The following is a 26,540-nucleotide window of genomic DNA, read 5'->3' on the forward strand; positions in this document are numbered from 1 at the left end:
ACTTTTCCTCTCTGAGCCATGCGGCTGAGGGGCTGAGGTGACTTTGTGTGTCGTCCCCATGTACCCCGCCCGCTCTCTCGGGCTCGGCGGCACGTTGGAGCCTGCGGGGACAGCGCGTGGAGCGGTGCAGGGGACTGTCACCGCTGGTGCGGGACAGAGGCCACGTCTGCGGGCTGGCCCCAGCCAAAGGCAGATCCGGCAGCGAAAGGGAGCAGCAGCTCCGAACGCTCGAGTTCTAAGAGCGCTAAGCTGCCTCTGAGATCGAGAAACTCGCAGCCAAACGCGTCCAGCGCTTGTGAAATGAGCAATGGAGGTAGCTCCGGGGCGGAGGAGGAGAATAACGCGCTGGGCTCATAGCAGCTGAGCGAGGGAACCTTCGGGGGGAAATGGGATAACACCGTTCTCTTAAACTGGCTAAAGTTTCGTACTGGCAATTACTGCTCTGTGCATGGGGGTTTTTTGTTTGTTTGTTTTTTTCCTCTGTTTGGAAAGAAGAAAACTAGTGGAGGTTACAGGTGGGTAGGTTTTATTCAGGGAAGAGTGGTTTGGCTGGATTATATTCAGGATCCATCGCAAGCACGCTTTTGATAGGCCTGTGACGCTCCTGATGTGGATAAAGCTTATAAAGAAATTATTTTGGAACATTTGTGTCCAAGACTGATGTAAGATATTGGTGGAAAAAATGTTCTAGTGCAGTAAAGAGAGAGCTTGTTCAGCTGTCTGCTCCAGGAGCCTCATAGAGGTAACACAGGTGTCTCTGGGGAGAGTGTTCTTGAGCTGATGAACTTCCGAACTGGTGATGGTAACTGTCTGATCCACTCAGCCTTGTTTAGAAAACTTGGCTTTCTTTGACAAAAGATTGTCTTGTGAACACTGAGAGAAGGTATCTAATGATCTTAGCAAAAGAAAAATAATGCTGTGAAAGCAGGACTGTTTCTGTTTTCTAGCATCATGATGCGGGTTCTGTGATCTTGAAAGTTTCACGCTTGTATGTAACTTTTTTGGGGATAAGCAGCTTGTCGGGGAATATTCTAGGAGGATCTAAATCTTCTGGGTATTAGTGAGAGTTCTGACAGGGGCTGTGGATGCCCCCCTGTGCCAGCACTCACAAATGCAGTCTTTTTTAATTTTGAAGGTTAAAAGTACTTCAACCCAATCAAGAGAAAATAGCAAAAGGATAATGTCCAATACATTAGAGTCAGTTTTGCAAAGTCATTTTTATCGACTTTTTTTTCCTCTTGTTCCCATTTGAGCCTGTTTTGCAATGATTGCAGGGGTGTTGGCTGGGGAGCGAGGCAGGTGTCTCCTTTTCTTCTAATGGTAAATCTTTAACTGTGCGTATAGCCTTCAGGAAGGCTTGGGAGGGAGGGCTGGACCAGCTGCAGACAGTAGAATTTGCACGTAACCACTCTGATTTCCCCCACAATCTTCAAGTTTTAGTGGGTTGCTACGTACAGGTTGATGGAGAGAAATGAGTTACAGACGTGTGGAACTGGTACAAAAGGAGGGGAGCTTTCATGATTGCTTTTCAACAGAATTTGAGATGTGAATGAGCTTGTTTTAACTTTAAAACATGTGAAAAGACCATTGGGAGACTGCAGTGTGAGGAGTGGCATGCCATTTTTTTAATGCTTAAATTTGAAGATAAATTTTTTCCCCAGCATAATTAAGAAGGTGAGAAACATGCAAGGATGAGAAGCAAAACAAAAAGATACAGGATTTCTTCTCATGGTGTTTTCTTGGCCTGCATAAGGAGGGATGATCGTAGAAACTTTACAATTTTATAGTTAAGCTAGAGTGCCCTTGTGAAAGTTTCCTGGAGAAAGTTGTACGTGTTGCTGCTTGTTAGGTTACCTTTCTGGGTCTGAATTTTTACACTTCCATCCTCTTTGTTAGAGATGGGTGTGAGAAAGGATAGTTTAGCCATCTTCAGTTGTGAGCTGGGAAACTGCCCTAGTGAGGATTTGACTTTTTTTTTCTCTGTAGTCTTTGGGAACATTCCTTAATGGACTTTTCTCCCCTAATCCTGTTATTTCTTCAATGTGTGTAGCTCAAGCTCACATTATTGTCTTTGCTACAGTTTGGGACTAGGCTCTGTAGCTGACTTGTGAATGGAATGTGTTCCCTGTATTCCCAGACTTGGGAGATTGCTTAATTAATCACTTGATGATCTAACGGCATAGTTAAAAGAATAAGGCACTAGGCTTAAAGTTAGTTCTTTGTTCTGTCACACAGATTTGCTGTGTGGTGTTGGAAGGAGATGACTTGGTGTTGGGCTTTTTTTGCTGCTGTAGTATGTGATTGCGATATTTTGAGAAGCAATTAGAGGACTACAGGTGAAGGGAATGCAGAAATGCTAGTGCTTTTTTATTATTATCAAATAAAGCTCAGATAACCTCACCTGACTATTTTTGAGTTGTGCCGTTACTTCTCTGCTTCATCTTGAAAAGCACCAAGTGTTGAATAGCAATCTGAAACTTCATTGGGAAAAAAAACCCCAACCAACCACCAAACAAACCCCCAAACCATAGCTACCCCCAACACCTCAAAAACAAAGGAAAAAAACAAACAAGTAAAAAAAACCGAAACAAAAATGCCAGAACCAGACCGGCCACCACGGGATGCATATTTGGCATCTGCGTGAGAAAGCTGGGGTTTTTTTGTTTGGTTTGGTTTTGTTTTGTTTTGTTTTTAAGGAGAAAACCAAAATGTTAGAGCCTGTTTTCCAACATCTAGTTTTATGATAGTATGTGTATTATTTTATCATTTTGTTGGCATGGATAGCTTGTATTTACAAGTCAGTTGTGAGGGAGAAGGAAAGACACCATCACACCATCTCCTAATTAGAGTGAAGCTAAATATGGTTACTTTTCTTGAGCCTGGTAAGAAATATGAATCTCTCTTCCATGTTAAACATAGATCTGCGTATCACTTAGCTTTGTTAGATAAAATAGACCCATTTCTTTGCAGTGTTCCTTTCTAAATAAGAATTGTGTGGTTTTAAATTCCTTAAAAAACCCCAAACAAGTCACATACAGTTGTCTCAAAAATATGTAAAGCCCTTAATAGGAGGAAAGTTTTGTGTGGTTTTTTTTTTTGTGGAACTTCTGTTTTTCTTGTTTTTAGGGGATTTCAAATTATGTGAGAATTAAAAAAAACCGCAAAGAACGGAATTTATTTGGAGTTGTAGTTGAAAATTTCACCAGCTTTCTGAGAGGTTGATGTGGACACTGAATTCTGGAATTATGGAGGAGGGTGTTCGACACAATGGGGGGGGAAAACATTTCCATAATTCCTGAGGCTTTTCATGAGAAGACAGAAAGGAAAGGGAAATGCTGATGAATTATATTTACATTGCTGCTTTAGTATTCCTGGCCCAGGAGTTAGTAGTGGAGCCCTCATAGTCAGTTCTCTTACTCCCCTGTGTTTCCCGTGAGTCGGATCACCTCTGCTCCGTGAGGCCGTGGCCTGGGATGGTGGAGAGGAAATCTTAGCTATTTTTCCTGAAGGCTTTGCTTCCTTTCAGAATCCTTTCTCCTTCTAGAAAATCTGCTACTAATACAAGTAGCTCTGTGGCACCTTCTACTTAGGTGTGTCTAATAAATTTATCTGATTAGCACCCTGGTATAATAAAGAGTTGTTGGTAGCAACCATCTCTCAGATGGAGATAAGCTTCCAGATTTGGTTGACAGAACTTAAACAGGGAAGGGAGATCTGTATTGTGATTTACCGCCTCTGCTTCCATTGCCCTTCTTTTCCACGTGTGCTTGCTCACATGGAAAACCTTTGTGCAGCTAATCAGACTCTTGAAATTCTACTTTGGGTTTCTGAAATGCCTGATTTTAGAAACAGGTAGCTTTGCTGTCTAGTTGTAGGAATGGGAGTAATGAACGTCAGGTGCTAACTAAAGTGTGAAATGTGTGGTATGACGCAGCGAAGCTTTCCATTTCAGTTGTTTTCTGGGTAAGTTTCTCAACTTCTTTTAGTCCAAAGGCTATCTGACTTGTCACCAAAAAAAAAAAAAAAGTGTTATGCAGTGTTTTCATAGTTGTTTTATTTTACAACCTAACAAAAACTAGACTATGCTTTGACTGCTTCTTTAAACTCTTGTTTTTTGTCATCTTGTTGTCTGCATATGTGTGTATATATATTATTTTACACTTTTATATTAAATTGTTTTCAGCTATAGCAGGCCACTTCTTGTTATCTTATTGACATCAGATTGAGAAACTGCTGTAGTAAAAGGCTAGCTTGCGCAAAAAAGCTGATTTTTTTTTTTTTAATTTTGTCTGCTTCCCTGTGGTCCAGGGGACCATTCCATGCCTCATCTCTGTATTCACTTGCGGCTCTAGGTGTATAAACTTTACTAGATAATGATCTGCTGAAACCCAGGGGAATGGTTTCAAAATTAGCTGTTCTCCAGCAGAGCTGTGTGATTGGAAGGGTTAAGTGCTTTGTTACAATGCATGTAAATCCTTTTAGTGGTTGAACACAGGAGCTCATACCAATGAGTTCCCACTATTATCCACCATTCCTGGCCAGGGCTCTTGAGGTTGTTCCTGAATTGACTCTTTAGTAAGTAGAGTGAAAAATGGGCTGAAGAATGGCTTCAGTATATACTGCCCTGCAGGGTTAGTGCTAATGCCATGATAAGGGTTTTCTAAAACAGGTTAGTAGCTGTTCCAAAGTAATTTTGTTGTGTTCTCAGACCAGTGTTTGAGGGTGTAAATTCACTCTGAGTAGCTGTCTTGTTGATATGAAACATGCTGAGATTATTAATTAAACAGTAATTATTCGAACTTGTTTGTATGGTTGTCTGATTTGTATGATTTCACACATTTAGACAAGGTTGAGATGTACAGAAGCTACAAAATATTTCGGGAAGAGCCAAGTGTGTGAACCGCTGATAAAGAGAAGGTATTTCTTGTAGGTGAATTTTGGAAAGCAAATTTAGAGAATAACTTGATGAAAATTGGCAAAGTGTTAGAAATGAAAAGAGCAACATGACTGAACTGTCCAAGGGGTGCTGAGTCTTGACTGGATCTCTCTGTGGGGCTTCACTCTGTAGTTGTCTTATGGGACCACGTGGGTTCAGATCACTGTAATGAATCCAAGAGTACTCCTCAACATCAGTTTGGCTGATCATGCTGCAGGTTCCAGGACTTACAGATGAAATACTGAAGGATTCATGGTTCATCCTGTAAATCTTTTCTCCTGATCCCTGTCTTTTTCCACTGGGAGTTTTAGTAGTTTACCAGATAGTGCTGAGCCCCAGTTTAGGGAACAGTTTGTGCCATTAAAGCCCCACTTTGCCAGCAGAAAGACAGAAAGCAGAGAGAGTGAATCAATAAGCAGGAGTGTTGTATTAGTGCAGACTGGCACTGCTCTCGGGGAATAGGTGGGTTGCGTTTTGTCCAGCCCCTGTTTGGGGGCTAGCTTGCAGTGACTGCCTCTACAGCGCGAGCCAGTGGTTTAGCATCACAGGGGACTGTGGAATTCAGTGTGTGTGTGTAAGTGTGCATTGGAGGAGCAGCAAAATCTCCTGTCACGTTGCATTTCACTGGTGCGTCTTGAGCAATTAAAACCAAGAATTACAAGGGTGTGCATGCAGAGAACTGCTGCTCTGGAGAGTGAGGCTGTCTTGTGCTTTCCGTAGTCCTTTTTGTGTGTATTTTTGACACTTCCTCTTGATAGTGTGGTTTATTACACCTTGCTGCCCCATGAAAGGTCAGGTGGGTGAGGTTTTTTCTACACCAGAAAATTTTTTCCCTTGCTATCTGTATTCTGATTTTTCTTTCCTGCTTTTCTTCTCCATTCAGCATCTGCCTGAAAAGTGGATGTACAGATATGTTATCACTTTATCCAGCAGTATCCAATGTCAATGTTGAATTAGCTTGCATTATCTTACCACAGATTTCTGGCAAGTAATTGGAACTTCATAGAAGCTGCTACCTAGGTGGGGTTAGTAGTAATATATTAGTCTATTAAAGCAGAGGTGTTAAGACTTGCTTCTCTGAGTCACGTTAGCAGGAATCTGAAGCCTGATGAGACATGTGGGATAAGGTCACTTGTCCTGGATTTGTTTTGGTTTCCTTAAGCCATTTTACAGAACAAAGTGTCTGTTCTGAACCTGTCTGTCTGAGGAATTGGAGATTACCCATTTTCCCCATTTATCAGGACCTAGAGCACGTGAAGGAACAGGTGGGAAATCCGTATCAGAAGGAGGTCTGTGTTTTCAAGGATGTGTGTTCTTGTCTTCCCTGAGTTAATTTCTTACATAGTTACCAACTTTTTGGACTATGTATCAAAGCTTACAGAAACGGTTCTTTCTTCTCTGGTGTTACTGTCTTTTGTCTGCTCAAGGGGTGTAGCTTCTGCACAGTGGCAAGGAAGGGATGGTTAATACTGCCTAACTTTGCTAGGTAGCTTTTCATCTGTGGATTTGACTTGCTTTCTAAAAGAGCTTGCTCGCAGTATCCCTCTTAAACAGACATATACAGAGAGGAAGCAGCTCATCTGTTCCAGACCGGAGAACAGAACTCGGGCATGAGTTGAATGGATTCCAAGGTTATATCTGTATTTTTCACTCTGTTTCTTATGTGTGAAATAGGTAGAAAAAAAGGCTTGCTTTGAAAAACAGTGTAAGCTTAGTTTACAGTTGCATAGTGTGTGTAGTTATGAAGTTAAGCTGAGATAATGGGCTGCAGTCAGTCACTTGATAACAGAGCACTCTGAATCATCATCTTTGCCCCTTCTTTGATGTAGTTTGTCCTCCAGGGCCCTTTTCTTAAGAGCCATCTTCTTTCACTTTAGTGTCTATCTAAGAATCAGTTAGACTCTCTGTCCAAAGCTGTCCAGCAATGGTTGTATTCATGGTGAAGAGCTGTTTCTTTTTAAGTACAAGTGATGGAATAGGTATATTTGAAAGGTTTTGACAGAGCTTGCTGTGATTGAGGAATTGTCAGGTTGGTAGCTCTTACGAGGAACCTTTTTCCCCTGCCCTTGAACTTTCACATATTGGCATAGTAAATTATTGTAATTCATTTCCAGTCTAGCATACTGTCGTAGAGTTTAATGAAGTTATGTCAAATGAAGTGTCTCCTTCCTTTGTAATGACATGTAAAATTAATGTATTAAATTTTTGCAGTGCAGTAGAATAACACATTTTCTTTCCTTCCATGAGTTGTTCTAGGCAGGATCCAAAAGTGCTGAGCTAGAGTTTTGTTCATTTTGGCAGATCCTGCTGTGGTGGGAGCTGGACAGACAGGAAATGCAGGCCTCTTAGCTGATTCACAGGACAAATTTGGCCTGTGATTCCTCTTTTGCTTGGTAGAGATGTCTTTCTGACACGATATAATTGGTGGTGCTCCTGGGTGTTGTGAAGAGGGAGGTACCGATGTCTTGAACGTGTGTGAAGCAGCATAGCCTCCTGAGGGAGTGGCTTGACTGTCATTCTGGTTGTGTTGCACCACTGCAGGAGCATCGAGCAAGGGAACAGAATATTTTAAGGCTACTTCTTTCACTTTATCTTATCAGATCTACTGGACTGTTTTTTCCCTTTTTGTCTTTTAGATTTGGCAAAGCCTCCAGTAAATGAAGCGAGGGAACCGGAACAGTTTCTAATGCAGGCGCCCCAGGGAAATCCACTGCTGCTTTCCCACACCCTACAAGAGCTATTGAGCAAGGATAGTGTGCAGGTGGAGCTTATACCTGAGAAGAAGGGCCTTTTTCTGAAACATGTGGAATACGAGGTTTCCAGCAAGGTAATGTGAACAAGCATTGGTCTTAGTGAGAACGTGTCCTCTTAAGAATGTCTGTGCAGTTGCTGTTGGCAAAGACTTGCCTAATTTGACAGATGTGTTGGGTGATGCTGGTTTTGAGTAGGCCAGTTGTATGGGCTTACTTCTAAGGCAGGGGTGCTATGCTTTCTTGACCTGGGCTGCTGCAGTATGGAGCATCTTCTAACAGGTCTGATGAATGATCTGCTTGTTTACTCGCTTGAAACCTGAGCTCTGTACAAAAGCAGATGTAGAACATTGAAAATGGAATGTTTTCGTAATGGATTGGTGTAGGCGACTGAATTTTTTTAGCTAGTGAAGAAATTGTATTGGCAGTGCTGAACTGAAATCCTTTATGAATAGCCGTACTGCAACTCCTTCTGCAGAGTCTAGGCCACTGCCAGTTTACTTGGATCCTGACCTGTAGGTTCCTCTCTTGGTATAAGAGAAGATTGAAGACGATGTATCTTTTCCTGTTTATAGAGTGGCCAGTGGAATAGCTCTCCAGCAGCTTCTGTGTGTTTTTTCAAGAAGGACATCTGTCCTCTTCAAGGTACATCATGAGTAATTTACATCTCCCAGGCCACCAAGACATCAGTAACTGAGTAGCACTCAAACTGTTGTAGTCACTGTTGTACGTACTCAGAGACACATTTGGTCATTTGTCTGTAGTGACATTTGGGGCTTTAGATTGACAAACTTACAGACGTCAAAGTCTGTTGTGAGGGCGAAGGGGCGGACACAGTGAGTGCTTCTGTGGACTTTCTTGGACTTAATGTTTATTTTTGCCTGTGATTTCAGGGCACAGGACTCGGTGACCCTGGTGGTCTCTCTAGGTTTTGAGTTCAGGAACCCATTACTGATTCCATTCAGTTGCTGTCGTCTCCTGTGGTTGTACCTGTAGAATGATGCTTCCTCAAAAAAGAAGCCTAGCTTGGCCTTGAGCTTCATCCAAGATCTGCAACACAAATCAACAGCGGGTTTCAAAGCAGGCAGAGGCGGGCCCTAGGGGCTGTGTCTGTTGTGCTCCAGTTCTATGCCTCACTGCTTTATTTTTGGAAATGCACAGTGCCACAATAAGTGGTGGATGATGTGCAATGCAAATGTAATGAGAATGGGTATAGCGTTGTGTAGTGTTTCTTACCAGCTTGCTCCAGTAGTTGAATCTGTAGTAATAGTGTGGGGGCATTGTGGGTTATTTATTGGTTTATTATTTTAAAGGGATCTCTGCCTCCTAAGTGTCTTGTTTTAGCTGCTACCTAACTCCTTTTGGAATGAAAACAACAGTTTCTTTGGCCTCTTCTACACATTGATCTAAGAAATGCAGAGTGAAGGACTAAGGTTTTAAAGGAACTTTCAATCTTTGTTTATAGATCTAACATCAGTGAGTAGTCTTTCGTCCTCCTTTGAGGTTCACTTAAAACATCCATCATTTGGGCTGGTACTTAACATCACCTAAGACTGGTTGGCCACTTCTAGATTTGAAACTGATTTAGAGAAAGTTCCTAAGAGCTTTAGCTCAGGGACTTGTAGTACTTCAAGAAAAGAGCACTCTAGAGCACTTTGAGTGTGTTGACACTATTTCGAAATGTTCTGTCTAATTTGGAAGACCAGAGAGTTTGAGGGAGTGATGGTATGAAACCACTGCAGATTTAGGGATATTTATGATTTCTTGTGAAACTTCTTCCTCTCCATTTCATAATCTCTTTCATCTTGTGTGTAAATGGAATCTGACTTACATTTTTAACTGAAAATCTTATTCTCAAAAGGTCTGTAGTTAAAAGAATGCCATGTCAATTTCATAATTGAAAGGTGGCTGCCTTTGGAGTCTTCTCCCTCCTTCCCACCATAAGGCCTTCAAAGAGAAAGAAATATGTTGTTTCTCAAGTCTCTGGGTGTGATTCCTTTTGTTTTTAGTGCAGCGGATAGCAAAAAAAAAAAAATTATTAAAATGATGCTGATTGTCCAGCCTGTGTATTGATTTCTTCTTCCCCCTTCCTTAATTGCAGAGATTCAAATGCTCAGTCTACAGGCGATACAATGATTTTGTGGTGTTCCATGAGATGCTGCTTCAGAAGTTCCCATATCGTATGGTGCCAGCACTTCCACCAAAGAGGATGCTGGGAGGTAAACCTGGGTCTTTCTTTTGACTGGAGGGGTCATGGTGCAAGCGTGATCGAGGTGATACTTTTGAAAAGAAATGTTTAAAAGATTGAAAGTCTTTGCTTCTGCTTGGCTCAGAAAACAACCATGAGGTTACAATGCGCACTTTGAAGGTGTGAGTTATTGCTGCCCTAGAAATTCCCTATAGGTAAGACATTAAGATTTCAGTGGGGATTCCTTCTGTGGGAGTTCATTATCTAATTACTTTTCTGGTAAGATCTGAGACTTAATTCTACACAAGAGCATGGCAGAGTTGCAGGTGTTGTGTTTAGAAAAATAGGTTATGATGGTCAGTGCTGTAGTGCTACAAGTGCAGAATCACTCCCGTACTGTTGAACAGCTGTAGTGTGTATTGTAGTGTGTTGTTTTGTGAAGTGTTCAGAATAGGAAAGATTTGTGGAAATCCCATTGCTTTTCTATAGTGAGAGAAAAGATTAAAAAGAAAATTTAAACTCTATATTAAAAGGCTTAAAACTACAGAGGAGCTGATTGTATAAAACCAGCAAAATTGCTCCTCCGGTGAGAGTGTGCTTGATCCTGTTGAGTTAGTGTAGGGCCCTGAGTTCAAGACACCTAAAGAGGACTGCTGAACAGTGATGTTAAGTGAACAGTTTCGGCACTGCCTGTTAGAGCATTACCTTGCGCAGAAGCCTGGTAATTACTCTTTCTCAGTCTTTGTACAAAAAGGTGTTTTTCAGGCAGATGAACCAACTGCCTTAAAGCAGCTATCCCCCTTTATTTCCCCTGTTCAAAAAAGGAGTTTGTTGATCTGCTTAGGATAACCAGAAACTAAAAACTCAGGCTGGATTCAGAGTGTCAGTTCATTCAAGTATATTTTAGCTGTTAGAATAGAAACCGGTGAAGTATCCCAAGACTGAAAGCATATCAAAGCTCCTTCAGGTGTGTTTTTCACTGATCTGAAATATTGGCACTGGTTTTAAACTTTTATTTACAATGTTGTATAACTGTATAAAATCTTGTCTTGTTTTCTACTTTATCTGCAAAAGAACAAGCTTTTCACTGTCTTATCTCCTGCCCATGCTTCTAAGTTTAACGTGTTTCAGTAAATAATTGATTTCAGTCAAAGATGTATTGCTACAGTAAAGAGGAATTGGTAAACAGTGAGCAGAGCAAGGTGTATAGTGAACTGGAAGAAAGCAAAATAATAGCACTGCAAAGCTTCAGTGGTCATGTATTCTTATTATGGAATGTAAATGGTGAAGACCTTTCTTTTGAGATTGCGAAAACCCATCTGTTGAATTTGACCTTATTCAGTGTTCTCAGCTGGAATTTCCGGAATTTCCACTTCATGCAACACCTGTAAGCACAGTGACCTTCTCTGGTTAATCTGAGTGGGGAGAGGATGCTTCGAAGAAGCTACCAATACATAGCATTTGTCAGTCACTGTTATTTCCTTGCATTGCTGGTGTGTTAATATTTCTGTGCATTCCTGAGTGCAGTTCTTCCCACAGATACCATGTGTTTAAGAAAAAATTATAGGATTTGTTCGCAAACTGCTGGGAGTACAGTTCTAATACAGTCCAAAACTGTGTTAAGGCAGAGAGTGATGGTTGCATTTAGTCCCGCGACTATGCGTATAGAAAAGCTGTGTGCGTGGTCTTAATAGAAGCTACAAACAGGAAAAAGGAAATTGGATGGGTAGTTCTTGTTTTGCGTAGATTAATGGGCTGATAAATGGAATTGCAGGACACAGGATTTGATGGATTAATGTAGATATGTGACTCTTGCGACCTCCTTAGTCCCGGAGCAGGCTGGGCAGAGCTATGAGCTTTTTATACTTGGTGTGCTCTTCTACTAAGTTACGCTTCTATTTTCACGGTGGTCTACTTTCATCCATCTGTCAGGTGAAGAAACATTGATAGTCTACTCTGCTCATTTTGGAGGACAGCACCAAAGCGAGGCAGATCGTGTAGGAATTGTGTAGATGACTTCAGAAATCTCCATGCAGGCTAAACTATGAACAAAGCAAAATCAAGATTTGCAACCCTAATGACTGAAAAATCATTTGATGCCTGATACTGTTCTAATGATCGTTACAGAGAGTCCATGCAGCCAGCAAACTCCCCACTTAGCACTGAGGCAAAAGAGTAACACCCTTTTATGATACGAAAGTGTTGTCCTGGATAAGTGCATTCCTTTAATTTTGTTCTGTGCTACTTTCTTTTCCTTCAAATTTATTTTAGTTTAGTTTTTCATCTTTCCTGGAAAACTCCAGGATTTTTTTATTTGCTGCCTTACCGCAGGCTCATCAGATTGAAACTCTTCCTGTTTCAGGAAGATGAGATGAACTTTTTCAGTCTGACAAGTAAGGACTCTGGGTGTTGTCCTGCAGATTGCTGTGCAGGTCTTCCAAAGTACCTTCTGACATCTTGCTTGAAAAAGATGGGCGCTGATCTTGAATAAACAACTTAAACAAAACAAAAAAACAAACCCCTAAACCACCTTTATTCTCTCTCTAGCTCCAAAATGCTTAAAAGTGTGGAGGAGGGACAGTTGAGGGTACAGCACACTGAAGCTAGTTCTTCAGAATAGTGAGAAAGAAAAACCTTAATTATTTGTGGGGTCATCACATGGCAAGTGGCAAGTGACCTTTGTGGTTTCAAGAAGCAGTGTGTTGTGCATTTCCCAGGAGTCCCAAACAGACTGAGATCCCCTCTGGGGACCAGCTATGGAATTGATTCAGAGGAAGAAAAATCTTTGTATGCCCACAGTTTGTAAGTGGAGGCTTCAGGCCTTAGACTTGGTTGTTATTCTGCTTACCTGGCCCAGCCTGTGGAAATACCCACACAGAGATATCTGTGCTGGATTTCAGTAAGATGTAATGAACCACTTGAAGGAACATTTATTCTGGTGGTCAATCAAAAAGATCTGTTTCAGGGGGCTGACAGTCTACAGGTAATCACTCTTTGGTTTTGTTGCAGTGCTTTAGCAAGGGTTATAAGTACAAAGAAATTGTTGGACCAAGTGTTTTCTTTTTCTTCCTTCTGAGCAGGTGTAATGTGTGGTGCATTAGTTGAAATTTAATGTTTCTTCCTGTAGCTGACCGAGAATTCATAGAATCTAGGAGGAGAGCACTCAAACGTTTTATAAACCTGGTGGCTCGACATCCCCCTTTCTCAGAAGATGTGCTCTTGAAACTCTTCCTGTCATTCAGTGGCTCGGTGAGTATTTGTTAGCAATAGGCTTGAGTTTGCATATCTGCCTGTAACTGCTTCGCTGGGCACAGAGTTCAGAATTGCTTTTGACCTTTGTTGCTCCCTGTGAGGAGGAAAAATTTCTCTCAACAGGTATTGCTACAGCTGGAAAGTGGAACGCAGTTTCACTCAGTGCTAGGAGTATAGTGTTTTGAAAATGAGAACTGTTCTTAGGGGGATGCATATTATGCTTCTTCTTGAATTAAAGCTAGCCTGGATAAAGCTTTATCTGCTGGGTTGTGGGTTACCATTGCAATGTATCTGTGGCCTGTGTGAACTGCCCGTGCTTTACTTAGTTCTGTCATGCTCATTTAATCCTGTGTCTTCTCCAGGATGTACAGAATAAGCTAAGAGAGTTGGTCCAGGGAGTAGGAGATGAGTTTATGACCTGCAGATTAGCTACACAGGCCAAGGTATGTCTATGAATTTCTTGCAATGTGTTATTCTGGTTTAAATGGCTCTCTCCTCCAGGTGGATCAGTTATGACATTTGTTGAGTGATGGAGACCTTAGGTAGGAGAGAGTTGTCTCCAAAGTTTGAAGGACTTTTGAACTTGTAATTTAATTGAAAAGATCAAATAAGTATTTGACTCTTGAGGGCCTGGTATTTCTAGCTCAATACTGGCTCATGAATATCATAAGGATTAAACAATGAATCCCTCTTAGAACATGTTTCTCAGTATAATTACTTGTACTTGCACAAACAAATGCACATATTGCACAAGCAAATGCCCATACTACACAATTTAAAAGGTAATGTCTAGATTGATGTCTTCCCCATGTGTTCATGCCCTCATTCTGTCTGGTGTCTTCTCCCTGTGGGACAGTAATTTGACCTGTTAAAGAGAAGTTAGTTATAAGTTCTCCATATATCTGTTTATCCAAGTGATTGGTAATATGGCAAATTTGAAATATACATTCACTGTGTTCATTGAGCAATTTTAAAGCAAGTTGTTGTTCAGTTTCTTGCAATGCTAGCAGAAGGTTTTGCAACTGGAGCTTAATTCAGGCTTTTACCAGTGATGCACAGGTCAAAAAGGGCTGAACTTTCAGTACGTGCTTGACTTTGCCAGGCTGGCAGTCACCAGTAGCTTCAGATCAGAACCTGTGACCTTGAAACCTCTCAAACCCTGTTTTAACTGAGTAGGAGTGCCCCTCATTTGTCCATCAGTAATCTCTCTTGCTCTTCTTAAGGACTTCCTTCCAGCTGACATACAAGCCCAGTTTGCTGCCAGCAGAGAGCTCATCAGAAATATTTACAATAGCTTTTATAAGCTTCGGGACCGCGCAGAGAGGATAGCTTCTCGAGCCATTGATAATGCCTCAGATCTTCTCATATTTGGAAAGGAGCTAAGGTAGGTTGGGAGGAGGAGGATTTACTAATGGAAACATTTCTACTGTTGTTTCGGAACTCAAAACTGTTGTAAGATTTACCTGTGGATGGTCTGGTAGGAATGGGTATGTCAGTGCATGCTGTAGGTCATAATAAAATTTTTCCTACTGTAAAAGAAGAAAAGGCATGCTTTCTACTAAGGCTGCAGTCCATAGGGCAAGAGAAAAGAAAATACAAATACCCTGACATTCAGGTACTGGTTGTGTTGTCTCTTCCCCTGGTATATACACAACTCTGCATTTGTGGTTGTGCAGTAATAGCTCAGCACTGTGAGCGGCTCACACAGATTTGAAACTCTGAACTGCTCTCTGCAAATAAGTGTATCTCCTTAGCGGAATTTGTCTCCTACATTTGAATACTATTTATTTCCTCCTAGTGCTTTGGGCTCAGACACTACACCGCTTCCTTCCTGGGCTGCTTTGAATAATAGCACGTGGGGGACTCTGAAACAAGCCTTGAAGGGTCTGTCTGTTGAATTTGCACTGCTGGCAGATAAGGCTGTGCAGCAGGTGAGTCCTTTACTTTTTCTTTTTTGTAAAATGAAGGAGGTGCATCGCTGCCTTAAGTTTCATCTTGAATCATGAGCTCCGTGGACACAGGCACTTAAAGTCTTAAGAGGGAGATTGTAGTCCAAACTCACATCCTCAACCACCAGCCTGCTTATTCAAGCTTGAATGAAAAACCTGGACTGTGTTTAAATGGAAAAAAAAAAATATAATGGGCAAGGGGAAGGAGGGGAAAAGCCTGCTTTTTTTGATTTCAAATGGTTATTGGACAAGTTAAGTTGTACTGAGCTGTCTGAAAGTCCTGCATTCTGTATTATTAATCTGCTGCAGAGAATCCAGAAGAACTTATTTTTGAATCAAGTTTTGACATTCATATATTTAAACATTACATGAGGGTCATTCAGACAGAAGCGTCATATTCCTGTGTAAGCATGCAGTGTGATAATGGCTGTTAGAATAATGTGAGAACATGACAGTCTAGGAAGGAAAAGAAATAATTTTGTCTTCAGTTCTCTTCAACCTGTTATGTTAAAATACTCAGCATGCTTTTACAGATCAGTCAGACCAGGTCTTTTTCTCCAGAGTTTATGCTCCAGAGAGCTCTATTGATACAGGAAGAAAAGACAATATTTAGTAAAATAAAAAAAAACAAGTAGTGAACTTTGGCTTTGTGTCTCATCTCTGCCTTCTGATGCATGAACTATTGTGGGGAACATGCAGGTATTTATAGCTCTAATGGATTAGTTATCTTTATAAGAAGGGAAAATAAAAGATGGGAGGAATCTGCAAGAGTCAGAAATTCTAGGCAGAGAGAGCTGAAAGGACTTGACACACAGGACTGTGAAACTTAGCGCCTCATGTTATAATGATCAGTCAATCACACTGCTCCGGTCAGATCTTTGTTCTGCATACTGAAGACTAAACACTCCAGTGCCATCTGAAAGATTTTTGATGTGGTTAAGCGTTGATGTGAGAATACAGTGGAGGGCCTCTGTGGTGTTAGGGTGTGAAGAACTGTGATGTCGGTTCTTGCCAGGGTTAAATAAAATGTACTTTTTCCTTGTTTTCTAGGGTAAACAGGAAGAGAATGATGTGGTGGAGAAGCTGAACCTTTTCCTGGATTTACTCCAGTCCTATAAAGTGAGCTCTGCTGTTTTTCTGCCAATGAGAAAGTTGTTTAGAGCAGGCTTGTGCCCTTTAGAGGGTGTAACGCCAACTGGATGGAAAACTGTCTGGGAGGCCAGTTCAGAGGCCAACTGGGCATCTGGCAGAGGGAGGGGAGTGGCTGTTGGCTGCAGCTAGCTCTGTAGCCTTACTGATCAGCTCATCTTGTGATGAGAACTTGCCAAACAGCAAACCTTGCAAGGAATTTAAAAATATGACTGCTTGAACTATACGGATCAGCTAATTTTTCTTCCAGATTTGTCTGGTTGTGAGTCAAAGCAGTGCATTAGATGGCTACTGGTTTGTTCGTGCAGACGTGAGTTCAGTTACAAACGAAAGCATTTAATTAATTTTTTGGTCAAAGGCACTTTTTTCAGAAGCACCTACCGAAACTGTATTTGGCAGCCTCTCCTGCCATTCCCAGGCCTGGACTGAAGTAGGAGAACTGACAGGCTCTTACCACAGTTAATTGCCAACACTTAATATTGAGAAGGGCACAAAAGATAAGAGGCCTGATAAGATCCAGAACATTGGCAGAAGTGATGCTCCAGATTGCCTCTTAAGCTCACTGGTCTGGGTCCAAGCGGTTTTATTTCTTGATTTCATAGATGCCAACATTTTTTGACTCTCTTGAAAACAAAGAAACAAAAATCTGCAGCATAGAAATTGCATGAAGTGTGAGCACCATGTTTGTGTTCCCAATGTACTTGGCTTGCGTGCTTGCTGTCTCTTAGTTTCCGCTAAGTACCTGTTTTTTCCCTTTTCCCATAAAGGATCTGTGTGAAAGACACGAGAAGGGGGTATTGCATAAGCACCAGCGAGCATTGCATAAGTACAGCATGATGAAGAAGCAGATGATGAGTGCCACTGTGCAGAACAAAGAACCAGAATCGGTGGAGCAGTTGGAGTCCCGAATTGTGGAGGTAGGGCAGATGCCTGGGAGAGCAAAGTGTGGTACTGGACTGCTATAATGGTGCTGCTATGTAGCGCAGTCATTTTTGCAGAAAGCCATTAGATCGAAAGGGTAACCTGTACTTTGGGTAATTTGAGCTACCTGCTGTGCTGCAAGGAAAATGTGTTTGTTTTCCTCAACACTTATTACTCACGCTGTGGCAACGTGTCATTTGCAGGAGCTGTGGAAGGCAGCAGTCTGCACAATGGAAGGTGCAGTTGCTGTCATATCAAATGGGTCCAGGAACTGCCTTTGTAGGTTTTTGCTCTGTGTTTAGATTGCTGGTATGGTGAGGAATGCTGTTTTCTCCTGCTGCAAGTGAACATCCGTGGCACCCTCTTTCTGGCAATGTATTTTACTGAGTTTCTCTTCTTTCAGCAAGAAAATGCTATCCTAACCATGGAGCTGCGGAATTACTTCTCTCTGTATTGCCTGCATCAGGAGACACAGCTCATCCACATCTATCTGCCTCTCACGTCTCACATTTTGGGGGCCTTTGTCAACTCCCAGATCCAGGGTCACAAAGAGGTGAGTTCTGGACCGCATTCTTTTTCCCAAAATATGAATGAGAATTTGAGTATTTGTTTTCACCAGTGGGCCTTCCTCTTCCCATCTGTCCAGCTGGGCTCTTTCGTAACTTCCTAGGAAGTCATCTAAGGTCTTTCCAGTTTGGAGTGAGGATCAAGGCTGGCCTCTGAACCCCCTAAAGACTCTAACTTCTTGTAGCAAGTTGCTGTGTTTTTCTTTTTTTTTTTTTTTTCTTTTCTTTCAGTTGCAGATGGCCTTACCCTACAGATAGTTGAAGAAGACCCAACCATAAAATAATTAGCTATTCTGTAATGAATGATGTTTTTTTGATTGATGAATCTGTTTTTTTTTGTCATGCTACACAGAAATTATATGACAAGGACCAACTTCTTTGGTTTTGCTCTAAATCCCAGACATCCCTTTTGTTAATCCCTAAATATGACCTTCAGTATTCCCCGTGTACAGACTTTCTTGCATTTGTTATATTGGAAAAGTTTCTCCTCCTTCAGCTCCCTTGCTTCCCTGTAGTGAAGGAATTTGCCCAAGGTGTGGGAAATCTCCCTTCCGTGCATGCTCAGGAAAATGCTCAGAGAGCTGCATTACAGCCCCAGTCTGAAAGGGACAATCTGGGTCCACTGAGCTTCCCCAAAGTACCTCAGCAAACTTGTGTTGTGCTGTTAAGTACTCTGAAAATGCTGGAAAAATACAGCATGGTGAGATGGTTACCTGTTGTGTTGTCTCCTTTTCTGCTCACAGATGAGTAAAGTTTGGAATGAATTGAAGCCGAAGCTGAGCTGCCTCTTCGTGGGATCTAGCAATATGCCAACTCCACCATTGTCACCTCCAGAGGGAAACTTCTTCTCCAATTAATGCTCTGAGCATCTAGCATGGAGCAAGAAGTGCAATCAATGAAGGGGTGGGACCTCTACCTCCAGATGTTAGAGTGAATCCTCCAAACAGCGCCTTTTTTTTTTTTTTTTTAAATACTGCTGCTTTGAGCTGCTCTCTGATTTAGACAGACTGGATGTGGGGCAGAACATATGGATATAAAGACAGTCTCTTAATTTTGAAATGCTTGGGGGCAGAGCTGATGTTCGTTATCTTGCAGACACTCTTCATGGGGTCAGGATGTGACCTGGTGCAGTGAGTGCTGCCGTGTTGTTGCTCATGTCTCTGCATCTTGTACTAACAGTCCTCCAGTAATGTTTATCTGCACAGGTGCTGACACGTCTCTGAAGTGCTGGGATGAATGGGATATCTGAAGCACTTGCTCGTAGAACAGGTGAATTGTCTTTTAAGCTTGGGAGGGCCTGTGTTGGAAGCATATGTGCATAAGGAAAGCTGAAAGCCATCCCCCATCCCTTGAGAGGTGTCTGGATTTGATTTCTTACTGCTAGACCTTGGAGCAGAACACGTGAACGAAGTGGTGGGATGCGCTAACCCAGCTGGGTAGCGGTCAGTGCTGCTGTGTGACAGTAATTTTCTCAGTGAGGCTGGGGAGACTGCATTGTCTGTGTTTTGGTTCACAGTTCCAGGGCAGCCTAGGGACTTGCTTATATTTTTCAGTTTGGGGCCAAAGATGACTGGGTTCAGGAACTCAGAGGAGTTTGCCTGGCATAAATGAGAAATAATTGAATAAAACACTCCTTAATTGTAAACCACTCACACTGTATGAGCAGAACAGCTATAAGGTAGCTTGTTTTTTCATTTGGAGGTTCTGACATTCATCTGTTGAGTAGCTGTTCAGGACTGTTGGAGAGCTGCTGACCCAAAGGCTGATGTTTTCTTTGGTCTCATATCAGATGAAGTATCCTGTTACACCAGCAGGCTGGGACACAATGCTGATAAAGTTCATTAGCAGAAAATCAGTATTTATCGGGTTGTTACTGTCATTCTTTTTTTTTGGCTCTGGGTAGCATTGGATTTGTGTTTATAAAGGAGAGAAGACAATTAAGTGACTGTTCTTTATCTCTCTAAAAATAGCACGGTCCTTGGTAATGGGGTTTTCAGAATGATTTGTGATTGTGATAAAGGGACTAAGCATTCTCCATGTTTCGCTTTGTATCTCTGGTGACTTTCCCTCATGAGGCAAAGGGTAGAGGGAGGAGAACTTGCACATGATGCTGCCTTTGGGGAAATTGTGCATATCCTCGAGAGAAACTGGTGAGTGAAGAAACTGCAAATCTATGAACAGGACTCCCCTGAACCAAACTTCTCTGGGTCCAGAATAGCTACCAAAGGGGAATTTGAGGTGTGGCTTCTTAGCATTTTCTTTGAGTGGGTAAAAAAGGAAGCACATTAACAAGGATGAGTGCTTGCTGTCAAACTGGAACCATTACAGTATTTTCCCATTGGGGAACTTCCCCGTTAGCAGGAAATATATTTAAGTCCTTCAGTCACAAAAGCTTTTTTCTTTTTTTTTTTATTTTTTTTAATTTAAAAAATTCATTGCAACATGAAGCTCTTCCTAGTCCAGGTGGAAATTATGGGTTAGTTTCTTCATCTAGGAGCAAGATAATAAGTTACTTGGCCAGTTTCATGAGACTGGCATAACCTTTACACGCACTCCTGAGAAGGTGGTGAAGTGTGCTTATGGGAGTGAATTTCTTGGCCTTAAGTGTGTAGGGAGTCTATTTAACAACCTTGCTCAGAATGCACTATTAAGAGCTTTTTGTAGAAATGAAAATGTTTACTCTCTTCTGAGTCTTTCCTCCTGTGTGTTGGCCTTGTTCAGTGAGACAGATTAACTGCAAATGGCTGTGACAGGTTGGATTCTCTCTCCTGAAGATTTCCAACGTGATGCAGAAGAGATTTTGCTTGCAGGCCAGAGCAAACTGGCTGGGGAGGGAAATATTTCTACAGTACAGTAACAAAGAAGATAATATGTTATCCCAAGAATGGCACAAAAGGTTTTTCTGCTTGACCTTGTCTTGATTAGGGAGATGGCTTGTGGTTAAAGGGCAGAAAGCATGTTATCATCTTTTAAAATGCTCTTCGCTCCTAGCATCTTTAGAAGGTGCTAGCTGGTTATGGCCTGTCATTTGCTTAGTCTTAGTACACATCTTCCCCCATTTAGCCTTGTTTGCCTGATGTAGTGAAATTAAGAATTTAGAAAATATGTTTTGGGGCAAGATCTGATAGCTATATGGTGGATCTTCTACACAATGTGTCTGGCTAGGGTAGATGACTGGCCTGTGTTCTGTAGGAGCATTTGCTGAGTATTAGCCTGAATGGAGCTTTGCACTTACCACATTTAGAAAAAAACCAAAACAAAACAATTTTGGACTTTAAAGACAAAAACCAAAAAAACAAACATCAAAACCACACTTGGGCTTCAGAGTAACTCCTCTTTCCTATTCTCTTTCAAAGCAAGAATTCTACAGTCCAAATGCAGAGACTGTAATAATGGCAAACACAGACCACACAATCTATAAAGAAACTGGAATTATGTTGTTTTAAGAAAACTCCCATTCCTCTGTTGTCAGGCCTTGCCTCTTTGAGAGCAGTTTTGGGGGTGGGGTTTTGTTGTTTTGATTTTACTCTGTTCACCTGGTATTTTGGGAACAGAGGCCTAGCGTTCTCAAAGCTGATAGATGCAGCTACTGGCACTTTCAGAATTTATTTCAGACTGGACTGTCAAGCTTCTGTCTCATTCCTAAACATACATATACACTATTTCATACAACCTTTAGTTTTCAAACCTACTTTTTGGGAGACTGCTCAGTGTGCAGATAGCATTATTACATTTACCTCAATATGTGAGGGATTTCCTTACTGTATTTGTCCTGTTTAGTTCAGGGGTCTGTCAGACTTGGAAAGCAGCATCAGGTACAACCTCTTTCTTCTAGAGGAGTGCAGCAGGGAATCAATCAAGTTGACTTCAGTCTACCCAAGTCAATGTAGGGGAAGGAGTTCTAGTTACCTCCATGCCACTGCCTCCTGCAGCAGACAGCCTGGCTGTGTGGAAGGGTGAGAACAAGACTTAACGGAGTTGGTTCCATTGCTGGTAGCTGGGTAGATTGCCATAAACACTAAGCAAACCAGAAGACTGATTGAGGAGTGCATGCTGCCTGTCCAAGAACTGATGCTCCTGTAAGATGTAGCGCCAAAGTTAATGTGCCTTCTTGAGTGGAAGCTTTCTGTGTATTGCTTGAGCTCCTGGGGACTTTCATGTGTTCAAAACAGTAACAATAGAAAAGGCCTCCAATCTTTCTGTCAGTGTCTGTCAAATGTGTTGTAGGGGCACCAGGGTAGAAAGCAGCTGAGAACCTGAAACTTTGCCTAAAAAATGCTGTATCAAAAGGGCTATATGTTTTTGTCACTCCTAAGGTCTCCTCTGCTTCAAGCTGTGAAGTGGCAATATACAGGCTTTTTGACCAGTGTCATGTGTTGAAAGGCTTTCCAAACTATATTTACAATACAACCTTGATCTTTGATCCTTCTTTCCCTCTCCTTCCGTCTTTTTGCTGCTCCTATGTTGTAACATGTGTTGAACAGTGCCTTGCTGCATTCCAGTGCTTTTACTCTTCTACTTTGATCATGCAAGGGTGTAATTCCTGGAATTTGTAACAGGCAAATTCACAATCTTCAGTTTGTGCTGTTCCCTAAAAGAAAAAGATCACCAGCTGGGGACAGAACTTACTTAAAACATGTCAATCTCCACAACTGCAGCAGGAGCAATAACGTCACAGCTCTTTGACATGAGCTAAAAGCCAGAGCTGGTGAAAGCGCCTTCATAAAAGGATTGAACTGACTGTGGAAGAGGGGATAGCAGATAGAAGTGCAGGCCTCCGCCGCACTTGTTCTCTTCCTCCCTAAACTCCTGGAGGAACAGAAAGTAATTTGTTCTCTCTCACCATGCAATTTAGTTTCCACCAGGAAATAAATCAAGATAACAGGTATTGGCTGCCAGTCACTCCCTTTCCTACTGTGCAGTGAGGTCTTGCATCCTGTTACAAGCTCCCTATCCCCTTGTGCTTATTTTCTCTCCTCTACTTGCCTCGAGCCATTCTCTCCATTAGACCATCCAGAAGCCCTTTCTGCTATGTCAGAAGCAGAGGCAAGTATCAAAAACTCTGTAAATAACTCAATGTGCAGCACAAAAGGGAAAGGAAGATTCTAAGGTGTTAACTCTTATCCTCAAAGTCAGAGCTGTGGCTTCCTGAGCATATGAAGAAGGGTATTTTTGAGTGGTATAAATTATTCAGAACTGCTGGACGGAGACAAGAAGAAACAATCTTGTTCAGAGGGTGTGAATTTTGCCTGCCTGGAATATCCTGTATCTTTGCTTTGCTCAAATAGCCTTATGTATGAAGCACTTTATCCAAATGCAGGAATTAAAGAACTATTACTACAGCTGGTAGACTGGAAATGTTTACAGATCCTATATTACATTCCAAAATTCTATTTGCCAGTGTTATACGTATTTGTAAAAGTGTTTAAAAAAAGAAAACCAACTTGTGTAAGAAGTTACATCTGTGATGTGTTATTTCTAGCACAGTTTGATGAAGCTTTCACTGACCTGAGTGCTGAACAGGTCGCCTGCTGCTGTGGGCAAAGCCTGCAGACGTAGGTAACGGCACTTTGCAACACGGACTTGCTCAAAGTTGATTTTGTTCAGCATATTTTTACCTGAAATGCTCCAAATGGTTCAAGTTCATGGCAGGGGCTTAAAGAGTGAAAGCAGGGCTCGAACAGTGTCATCCATCTACCTCTGACTTTGTTTTCTTACCTCCTATAACCTTACCCTGCTTTCAGCTGGAGAATCCTAATGGTTTGGGTTGGAAGGGACCTTAAAGATCATGGAGTCCCACCCCCTGCCCTGGGCAGGGACACCTCCCACTAGCCCAGGTTGCTCAAAGCCTCATCCAGCCTGGCCTTGAACCCCTCCAGGGATGGGGCATCCACAGCTTCTCTGGGCAACCTGGGCCACTGCCTCACCCCCTGCACAGGAAAAATTTCTTCCCAATATCTCATCAAAATCTGCCCTCTTCCAGTTTAAATCCACTACCCCTTGTCCTGTTGCTACATGTCCTTGTAAAAAGTCCCTCGCCATCTCTCCTGTAGCCCCCTTTCAGCACTGGAAGCTGCTCTAAGGTCTCCCCGGAGCCTTCTCCAGGCTGAACACCCCCAACTCTCAACCTGTAAAAGGCTTTCACAGCACTGGTCAAGCCTCAGCTTCCCTATCCCTGGAAGTAATGCTGGACAGGGAACTGTGGAAACTGGCATAGAGAAGGTACTTAATGGATTCTGCTGTTCGCCTGAGAAACACAGTCCACTTAATGTTTCTGTGAAGGGAAGCCAACTCCTGAAAGGCCCTTAAACAGTTGAGAAAGTAGCCAGCTGTTTACAACAGAACAACACATGCTTTTACTAAAAAATATTTTTAATATTTTAAAAACATTTCCAGCCACAAGGGAAAATCTGAAAGAATTGGCTACCTGTGAAGAAAAGGGTTAACACTAGTTTTTAATAGTTGTGATCACATAACCACTAAAGTATAGCACAGCCAGGGACTTCACAGCATGGAAAATCTTGTTACTTTTATTTCTGCTCTAAGAAACCCCCTTATTTTCCCTACTTCCCAGTAATCTGGCAAATAAGGCTCGTTTCCTGGAGAGCTGAGAAAGGAGACCCTTCTAAATAGTGCTCGTGGTGTTCTAGCCCAATGTGGGCAGCAGCACATGGGTTGAACGCTTCTGTTTTCTTAAACTTCCTCCACTTCTTTCAGGGTATGCTCCAGGATCGTGTCTTGTCCCTGGAACTTAAAATAGCCACGAAACAATTTTTTCTGAAGCAGCAGGGGAAACCAATAGATATCATCTGCCCACATGTGCTTGAACGGCACCTCATCCAGCTGGAACCACTGCGGGCGCATTTCTGGGGGGAGAAAACAACTTTGCATGAGGCTTTCTCTTGGTTTTTTGCTCTCCAGACTTTGAATATCTGTCAGCAGCACCTTCCCTCTACAGCCCAGTCGCCTCCCTCCTCAAAGGGATTTCAGCATGAATAGTTCTGAATTTCCTAAGAACAATACTGTCTCAGAAGAGAACGCACATCCTCCCTCCCCCTCCACTAGCTACCTACCATCACTTTCTGTTGGCTCTCCGTGAAAATGATCTGCCCGGAAAATGTGAACTTCCATGAGTTCAGAGTTCCCTACAAACTCAAATGTGATCTGCCCCATCTTCTGCAAGGTGTCCACAGTCAGTCCGCTCTCCTCCAGGAGCTCCCTGCACAAGAAATAGACTTCTTTACATGAAAGCGAGCAGTGGGAGAACAAAAAAGCAGCCATTGGCTTTATTTGCACATTCAAAACACATCCAGTGAACCAAAGGTGAAAACTGCCCCTGTAACACCGAGCAGAGCTCTGTGAGCCCCCTTACACCACAGCAGAGCCAGGTCAGACTGGCTCGTGTGTTATTTACAGTTCCTAAAGGCTGGTAGGAAAATATGCTGGAAGGGGGAAATTCAGGAAAATTGGTTGTTTAGTATAATTTACATTCCTTGCAGCATGATGATGTCTTCGAAGATGGGTTAGAAGTGTGCTGACACACTCCTGTGACTGTACCTGGATGTGGCTTAAGAACTCTGAGATACACTTTATGTAGAAAGGCAAAAGGCTTTGCCAATTACAAGCTAAAGCTTTCAGAATTGCAGGCAAGCAGGTAATAAACACTAGAACATCTGCACTTGACACAAAATCAGTTACTTTGGAGGCTAACTGAAACTTATTTAAATAACTACATACAATGAAACACGATTAGGAATGGGTTAGGAATACTGTCTCCCACTCAAATAGAAAAAAACCACAAAGCCATTGTGTAAACTTTCAGTTTCTGCTCCTTGGAAGTGCATTTAGCATAATGAGAGGCTAGGAGGCAAGACTTCAAGAGCACTTTGAGAGACTTGCCAAACAGCTCTTCCATGCATCACCATGCAGGGCTACTTGAAGCACATTCAATTACCCACTCTGTTTATGCTGTGCACTTACAGCTTTTTTATTTTTACCTGCTTCTAACAGAATCAGCGCAGCTTGAAGTTAGTCATGTTTTTTCTAATGTACAAAAATAAGGAATACTTTTGAAACAGTGTATCTCAGTTAAGGTTAATAATTAATGTAGTTGTATATTTGGCAGTAACTTAAGAATTTTAAAACGTAATGGAAATTATCTTTAAGGCTCCAGCTTTCTTTGGCATCAGTTTTGTGGGTCTTATCCTTCAAAATTATATTCCAGCTTAATGTCTTAGCTAATTTTAGTTTATCTTCCTGAGAAACTATCTATGTATAAAATAGAGGCAGTTTTCCAGCAACAAAGCTAAAAGTCTCATTTTACAGGCTGTGATAATGGAGCAACAAAGCACAACACTGCTGCAGTTCTCTGAGCAATTTATCTGTTGGCTGTTTGGCTGTGTATATAGTAAGTGGAAATGTGACAGGTAGCAAACTAGAAATAATGAACCAGCTAAATGCTGCCCTTGTAAGATGTGTCACTGAGGAGCCGTGGGTGCCCAGGTGCTCACGGGAATGTGCTGTACCCAGAGGAGTACAGAAATGTTACTCACACAGGGAGCTTTTGTTCATATTCTGGCTATCTGCGCTGTGTGGACGCTTCACACCTTATGCCACTTCAAACCCAAATGCAACAGGGGACCATAGCCTAATGACTCAGTGCTGAATACAGAACGGAGATGGTGGACGTTAAGTTTGGTGTGGACTGTGACAGGAGAGCTGCATCCTGAGGCAGCACTGCAGCAGTGTCGTTCCCTCCAGGAAGGTGGGCTGCATGCGTACCTGGCCCTGGCTCTGGGACTGCTTCCTGCTCAGTTGACCTCAGCAGGA

At 42.1% G+C, this 26,540-nt stretch overlaps 2 protein-coding genes across 2 annotated transcripts in view; one reads left to right on the forward strand and one right to left on the reverse strand.

The window, feature by feature from the left end:
- Positions 1-682: 682 nt before the first annotated feature.
- Positions 683-18,655, forward strand: SNX8 (sorting nexin 8). The gene is given in 11 exon segments (XM_010085707.1): positions 683-714; positions 7,571-7,763; positions 9,788-9,905; positions 13,002-13,123; positions 13,489-13,569; positions 14,350-14,510; positions 14,925-15,057; positions 16,126-16,194; positions 16,992-17,141; positions 17,549-17,698; positions 18,455-18,655. Coding segments are annotated over 11 exon segments (1,323 nt in total). The 3' UTR covers positions 18,569-18,655.
- Positions 18,656-24,087: 5,432 nt separating this feature from the next.
- The window catches only part of NUDT1 (nudix (nucleoside diphosphate linked moiety X)-type motif 1), a 3,993-nt gene continuing 1,540 nt past the window's right edge, over positions 24,088-26,540 (reverse strand). The window contains exons 2-3 of the mRNA XM_010085718.1: positions 24,785-24,930; positions 24,088-24,577 (exon numbers count right to left, since the gene is read on the reverse strand). Of these exons, the coding sequence (XP_010084020.1) occupies positions 24,405-24,577; positions 24,785-24,930 (319 nt within the window). The 3' untranslated portion in view covers positions 24,088-24,404. The remainder of the gene's footprint in view (positions 24,578-24,784; positions 24,931-26,540) is intronic.

This window comes from Pterocles gutturalis, unplaced genomic scaffold (genome assembly GCF_000699245.1).
Source record: "Pterocles gutturalis isolate BGI_N339 unplaced genomic scaffold, ASM69924v1 scaffold48871, whole genome shotgun sequence".
Classification (NCBI taxonomy): domain Eukaryota; kingdom Metazoa; phylum Chordata; class Aves; order Pterocliformes; family Pteroclidae; genus Pterocles; species Pterocles gutturalis.